This window comes from Epinephelus fuscoguttatus, linkage group LG13, assembly GCF_011397635.1.
Source record: "Epinephelus fuscoguttatus linkage group LG13, E.fuscoguttatus.final_Chr_v1".
NCBI classification, from domain to species: Eukaryota; Metazoa; Chordata; class Actinopteri; order Perciformes; family Serranidae; genus Epinephelus; species Epinephelus fuscoguttatus.
This window is the reverse complement of record NC_064764.1, coordinates 25629696-25637323: the sequence shown is the minus strand read 5'-3', so window position 1 is coordinate 25637323 and position 7628 is coordinate 25629696. Positions and strand designations below refer to the sequence as shown.

The following is a 7628-nucleotide window of genomic DNA, read 5'->3' as shown; positions in this document are numbered from 1 at the left end:
ACAGAACTGCAGTACATAGTATTATTAATATCAGTAGTATTAATGATGGCAATTTGTTTATCCATGATTATGATTACATTTGCTGATGATTATTTCGTACCGTGGTGCATGGTTTCCTATTGCAGCATAGCAAGTTATTTTTTTCTATCAATATATTGAGGGGGACATTTTGGACACATTTGAATATTAGGGTGAGTGTGCTCCTCTCTCCTGCCCAGGAGAAAGAAACAACTTGACGTGATTTCAGACTACTTTCAAAGTCAGACAGTTATTTCTTATTCTCCGAGGGAAGCTTCTTCTTTCACTCACAGTATTTGAAATTGAAATTTGACAGACCCAAGCACACACAAACACAAAGTGACAAAGCTGAGTTGTGGTGTATGGGCTTTATTGGCATACATACATATTCCTTACAGTCTCTGCACTTTTAGTGGAATATAAAGATTTAGCTTGAACCTAGTAATGCAACTTTCACACAGACATTTATCAGGGATAGAGTCACAAAGCACTAGTTTACTGCTAAATTTCAGCAAAGCACACTCACTCTTTCTATGCCACGCGGCGTAAAAGCCAGCGTGCAGGCAAAGGTAGAGACCTATACTTTTTGCAGGTCTAAGGCACTGATTTTTTATTGTCAATCCTCCCAATTTCAATGCAGGATTTTAACAAATAAACACATTTAACAAACTACTCTCAGCATCACACTTTAATAGCACACACACACACACACACACACACACACACACACACACACACACACACAATCACACACACACACACATACAATTTATATGCACCCAGTTACTGATGCGTCTACGCTACTTTAGCTGACAGTGAGGCTAGTCCTTCTGTTAGAGTGATTTTGAAAGCACAGGTATAGTGTTGTTGCTGGGTCCAGAGTAATGTGTTACCCGGAGAATTTTGTACATCATTCAAACACTTCATCAAGACTTTGGTTTCAGTTTTCATCATGCTATATTCAAAGATCAGGTCTCACCTGGGTGCAGACTGAAAGCTGGACCACTATGTCTTTGTCTCCGAAATGTAAGACGCAGACAGAGAAATGTTTAACCCGAAAGAGCACCAGAGAGACTCGCCTGAGCATAACATGGGAACAAGACAGGTTCCAACTCAAGCCAATAACATACTGTACATAGAAGCAAACTAATCTGCAGCAAAATTATCACTTTAGCAGTAAGATACAAACAAATTTCAGGCTTGTGATAAAGTAAAGCCTTAGAAAGATAGAGACAAAGAAAGAGAAGTGCATTGGTCAAGTAGTGGCCTACTGTGGCAGTTCTAAATGGCAACAAAATCAAAATCACTAGTAGCTTTACCCTCTTCGTATCCCAGCGTCTTCGACCGAGCTGCTGACCATAAACTCATGAGGGTGAAGAGAAACATGCCGCTGCAGATGTCAGGTGGTCAGCTTTCTCTGTGCTCCGACAGCTTCCTCATTTCAACAGGTGGATTCTCTGCGCCCCTTCCTTCACTACCTTCTCCGACAATGACTTCCGTAATCCAAAACAGTGACAACTTGACTTGTTTTTTTTATAATAACTGTAAAAATATAGGAATTGTAGTAAAAATAGCCCCGAGGCTAGTGTAGAGGCGCAGTAATACAATCAAATATGACAGTACTGAACACAAGGGAATCCTATAATACTCTTTGATAACCCCTGAATCTAACAAACATCAACACAAACACTTAAACGTTGTAAAAAAAAAAAAAAAAAAAAGTATAATAATTAACATAGCAGAGAAACATGAAAAAGTCAGTCTAATAACAACACATGGCCGCAAGGTAAATCAAGTATGGAGGAAGGGTGATGACGTGCATCCTCTCCTTCGTTGCATCCTTATTTAGGCCTCCTTTGTGCTGCTCTTCATCTTCTCGACTGTTTCCTGTATTTCAAACAACATAGAGAGTTGACACAGAGGTGAGATATGCTATATAATTGAACATATTGAATATATGATGACGTGAGTGCATAATTGTATAAGTATTTTTTGAAGAACACACATCACTTGAGTGCTTTATCTATTAAAACCAACATTGTATTTCAAAGCAAGGTCCTCATGACTAAATTTAGAGTGCACCTAATCACACCGAACTTGTACCCACAGAGCCACATTTGTTTACAGAGGCATTATAAGCTGCCCTTCTGGAGTACAGAGTACATGACCTTGCTGACTCAGCCATGGCCTCAAGCCAGAGCCCGAGTCCTACCTTGTGAGCCTCTGCTTTCAGTCACACAAATAAGCAAGCACATACCGGAGCGGAAATGCTACAAAAATATTATGAATGTAGAGGTTCCAGAGAGGTGTAGCTTGTCAGGAGAGGTTGTAGTACTTTGTTCTAGATTTTCACTCTTGGGTTCTAGATTACTGTTCTTTGTCTGTAGAGGTAGTATGCTGCGTTCAAATGAGGTCGTGTTTACCAAGTTCACGAGAGGAGTCCAGATGAACTCCCCCCTGTTGGAGTACTTCCAGCCTTATAAGTGGAAATTTTCCAATAGCTCAGAGTTAATGAGTTTATTTTCACAACTTCCCAGGTCGTAAACACAAGCTCATGAGTTCCATTTGAACGCATGTTTATTTGTTTTCATAGGGAGGTTCCAGAACTTCTTTTTTTTTTTTTTTTTTAGCATTTTTTTTGTTTGTTCTGCAACAATGGCACCATTATTCCATTATGTTCCTAGTGTTACCAAGCCCTCATTTCCAAGTGTTGTTATCATTGTTGTTCCTCATATTAGGCTATAAATCAAAATAGTACTTCACTCAGCATTGCACTCCTATTGGGTTCTCAAAGTTTTGATGACTGAGTCCAAATTTAAGGAGCCAGCATATGATTGAGGGCAGCACAGGTTCAGGACATCCACTGTGAGTCACTTTCACAAACTAAGATACCACATACCTTGCCTAGCTTGCCTACTTTCTTAAAATTGTTCAACCCCAGGTTTGGGGTTCTTGGGGTGCTCTTCATCCATTAACTTATCGTAGGAATTGTGATTGGTCTCATTATGGTGTTTAGCATTTAACTTTAGCTAACAGCACTAGCATTGATGACCAAAAGCAATTCCTGTGACACTTTCAAGGTGCCACTAGTTGTTTGCAACCAGTAGCAGTCATCATCATTTCATGCATCAATTTAGAGTCTTATGCTGCGTTCCAGGCAAGTTTCTGAGCCCGTAAGTCACCACTTCAAGTGACAACTCACGACTTCATAGCGTTCCAGACAAGTCACGCCAAACTGTCAAAGCAACATGGCGGATCATGCGGGGTTTATGTTTGTTTATGATCACTTCTATCACCAAAGGTGCCGGTTCCTTCCTCATTTGAGTGCAACGGAGGAGGAGGAGAAACGGCGCATAAGGTCACAGGTGCTATTATACTTTTTAATTTATGTTATCTGTGTGTTTGGAAACGTGTTTTGTATTGATTTATTCTTGCACTGGAAACTAGCTGTTAGAGCGGCTGCCAAAAATGCGTTAACATTAGGGTTATTTTTTGTCTATTTCTCACTGTGTACCGCCTGCATCAACACCGCATCCGTGGGGCCGCCATTGTTGTTTAGAGGAGTAAGGTAATTGGTTTAGAGGGCTGTGTGATGTCAGAAAGCGTAACTGGGAGTACATCGATCTGGTACGAGTTCACGAGTGGCAAGTTACAGGTTTGACTGCCGTTCCAGTGCAGGGGGTAGAAGGCTGTAAAAACACGAGTTACGGGTTGCCTGGAACGCACCATAAATCAGTGCAGAAGAACCAGAGATGTATTGTTTATTCCACACAGTCTTCCAATTTGTCAAAATCAGTGCCTACATTACCCACAATGCAACCTGACCAACAAAAGTTCGATCTGAGATTCTGGTGTGCTATGCTGGTATCGGCTAACGCAACCTCCAGCTGTTTGCCACAAGCAGAAATGAGGAGCAGGCTTCAACGGTCTGGTAAGAACACTTCTTTCTAACCAAGAAAACCACACTCGCCATAATAATTACATTTTTTTTACAGCCAGGGGGCGTGTTCCTGTATTCCAGGCAGGAGTCTGTTTACTGACTGGCTGTGGTTATTTTCTGAAAGCAATTAGCTGCTTAAAAGTTCAAATGTCCCCAACTTTTAGTTTGGCCGCACTTCACTACTGCTTGGTGTGTTTTCAGCGTACCTCCAAACACACACAGATTTTCTTTTTCATTTTGTAGTCACCGCCCCCAACTGACACTTTCGCAACTGACATTTGAGGAGCTACAAAAGGCACGAAACTGCTTTTTTCACATATGCAATATGACTCCTTGAGATCTGTAAACAAAGCTGGTGGAATTCCCCAAGAAGACTTCTAGAGAATGGTGACTTCCCTAATTCTGTATAATACACTTTAAGGAATCACTGACTGTATAATTTGATGATTTAAATCATCCACACAAAATCTTAGCTGAGGACGCCCCTAGCCTTCAACAATCTACAATAAAAAGGAATATGTTAGTGATCTTTTTTTCTGCTGTCTGCCTTCTATTTCATATCCACGGCCATTTCATAGTTTTATCGGCCTAATTTAGAAAACATTTCTTTATTTCCCAACTATTGATTTATTGTTTCTCTTTTCAAGCCAGGAGTCATAAAGCGGCTGACACCCCAGCTCACTGAGCTATGTTAGGTTGGTACACAGTCACATAAAAATTTACACCTACCAATTCCTCTGTGAACTGTTTTGTGCTGGCTGAGCAGTTTGATTCAAATGCTCTTTGTCCAGAAACACATTGCAAGTAATCAAGGTTATATCCTGAAGGATTCCAAAAGCAGACACTTGGGTTATGGCTCATGTCAGTGATATTTCATGGACCTCATAATCAAGTGAAATCCTTTTGAGCATGGGGCAGTGATAGGGAGAGACCAGGTATATTGTCCTGTTCTGTAGAGAAACTGTGGAATGCACTTGTGATTCTGACTCATGTTGAAATTAATATGATGAGTGCATTATATTTTTGATTGTTTACAGGGGTTTGCATATTGCAAATTCAGACCTGGTGCTTGTTGAGCTCAGCCACACGGAGATTCCACTCCTCCTCAGTCATCTCTGCCCCAGCATCTGCTGACTCATCCACAGCTGCCGTTTTGTCTGGACAGATAACAAAATGGTCAAAAATGGTCTTAATGCATGAGTGTGTGAATACAGCGATCATAAAGACAGAATTAATATCACCTCGGGTATTTTTAACTCACCAGTGCAGGTCATAGCAGTGCAGACCCAGTTGCCACAAGCACAAACACAGCGGTTACACTCCACCTGGGTCTCTGCTCCGTCCTCATATGTCTCATCCTCCAAGGCACATTCTGCAGAAAGACACATGGTAAACTATTCACCCCAGACTACAGATAACAGACTAGCAAAAATGATAATAGAAACAGCATTACACACTGTAATCAATTTCCCTGACCAAGACTTGTCAGCATTTCCAATTGCCACATCATCCATCCAGCAGCTTCATTTAAAGGCACATGCCTTCGGCAAATTTTCAGCTTACTAATCCAAAGTCAGCAAATCCGCTGACACCCACTCTAAGCAAAACTTTAGCACTTCTGTCTGAGTTTAAAAGACATAAATAAATTCAATATATTTTCAATATGTTGGAGATTTGTATCGTTCTCTTTCAGTCTTTAAAGTCAGAATTTCCATGACCAAAGGAATCCAGCATCTGTGGTAAAGCTGGAATTTCTAAACACAAATACACAAAGTCAAACAAATGTGTGTGTGTTTGTGTGTCCTTGAGTCTGGGAGAGCTTCGAGGTTCAGTGCTCTGCAGCGAATGTTATTTTTTTCTGTGACAGAGCTATGCCTCCTGCTTCCTGTGAACTTTATCCCAGATAAATCAGCATCACATGACTGAGCAGGCTGGAGCGAAAACTCTGACTGTGTCTCAAACTATTAAAAGCAATCTGAGGCTCATTTCCACAGTTTGATGTGTGTCAGGACTGTCTGACTGAGCTCATGTCAGTGCATCCATACACTACATATACAGGTGTGTAACTTTATGTTACATTATGATACACACAAACTGTCATATTAAGCTCACTCTTCTCTGGTGGATTGAAGCCAGGCTTCAGGCAGTTGAGGAACTCATCAAAGCTCAGCTTCCAGTCGGCGTTCTCATCAGAGAGCTCAATGAGGGCGTCGACACACAGGCTCCTGGGAAGCACAGATATACATGCAAACACTGAATAAATATTAGCTGCTCCATACAGTGGCGACAGAACATTGCAGAGAAAATAAGCATGCAGAAGAAAGAGTAATTGGTTTAGAGTGTTATGTCCCACAGAGCACAGGTGTTTATGCCAGCACAGGCTCCCACAGGAGGCCTTCAGCAAAGTTTGCACTGGCTAGATAGAGTTCAATGGCTTGTGCTGCGTAGCTTAAAATAGCACCACAGCACACAGATATGGATCAGCATGAACAAGCATTGCCACAGAAGAAAATGTTCATGGAGTTTGAGGGGAACAGTAGCGTTTTCTGTCCACGCTGCCCTCATTCACGCTCACATAAGCATGCAAACTGACAAACAAGCACACTGACCTGAGCAGCTTGTTGCTCTCCTGGTCTGCGTAGGACTGCAACTCCACGACTGAGTCATTTTGCTGGATGAATTTGAGCAGCTCGGAGGAGTCCAGCTGAGAATCACCATTGTCGTACGACTGCAGACACATGGACAGACATGGGAGAGGCACAGTTGATGCTTATGTACAGTTGAATATGAACAACAAGAACTTAAGTTTTACACCTGGTAATAAAATGCAATCTGTATCTGGACACGTTATTCGGATAATAAACTAATTTTGCCTCTGTGCTTACACATGGTATTTAGTGCACCGGATCTCTGTCTACTGCCTGATACAAACATTACCTCTTCAGAGTTCACACTATATTGTGATCCCTTTTTGTCATGAGCATGTGTGTCGTGAACTCTGAAAGAAATGATTGCTGTTTCACATCAGGTCAGCCTGAGCTACCAGCAGACTCACAGTCACTGGCACAAAAAACACCAAGAGCACACTAGTTGCCATGACAATCATCCCATAAAGATGTTAAGTGAAATCAATTTCGCACCAGCCCCTCATGTACTACCTCTTCTTCCGACAGCCTGTATTTCTGTGATATTTTAAAACGGGGCTGGAGCAGAAATGGGTGTTGGAGCAAGAAACGTTCTATTCATATAGTCATTTTCGGCATCTGTCATATGAATGCATATTCATTAATCGCATTGAATTAACATCAGAGCTGCTTATTAACCTAAAGGCCCTGTAATATTGTCTCTGTAGGGCAACTGAACAAAGGCTTTTGAAACTGTTTGGCAGTAATAGTGGTGGACCTTGATTCCATGGTGAGATGCTGTATAAAGTTAGCGGTATTAAATTGTGCAGCATATGTTTATGGTCGGAAAGACTAGGAAAATAAATACTGCCGGTGTTCAAGGAGCCATCTGCACTTCTGTTTTACAGTAGTGTCATTTATGTCAGCCCATAGAGTGACAAGGGTCATTCTCTTCTGCAACCTCATTAAACTGAATCCTAACCATCAGCTGACACGCTTGAAAGGACTGTTACATGAACAATTAGACCCAGTCTGAAGCAGCTTTA

General features: G+C 41.4%; 1 protein-coding gene across 1 annotated transcript in view; it reads right to left on the bottom strand.

Moving 5' to 3' along the window:
• Window positions 1–727: 727 nt before the first annotated feature.
• The window catches only part of LOC125900033 (follistatin-related protein 1-like), a 28750-nt gene continuing 21849 nt past the window's right edge, over window positions 728–7628 (bottom strand). Inside the window, exons 7-11 of the mRNA XM_049594789.1 lie at window positions 6568–6686; window positions 6071–6183; window positions 5220–5330; window positions 5021–5115; window positions 728–1905 (exon numbers count right to left, since the gene is read on the bottom strand). Coding sequence (XP_049450746.1) covers window positions 1864–1905; window positions 5021–5115; window positions 5220–5330; window positions 6071–6183; window positions 6568–6686 — 480 coding nt within the window. The 3' untranslated portion in view covers window positions 728–1863. The remainder of the gene's footprint in view (window positions 1906–5020; window positions 5116–5219; window positions 5331–6070; window positions 6184–6567; window positions 6687–7628) is intronic.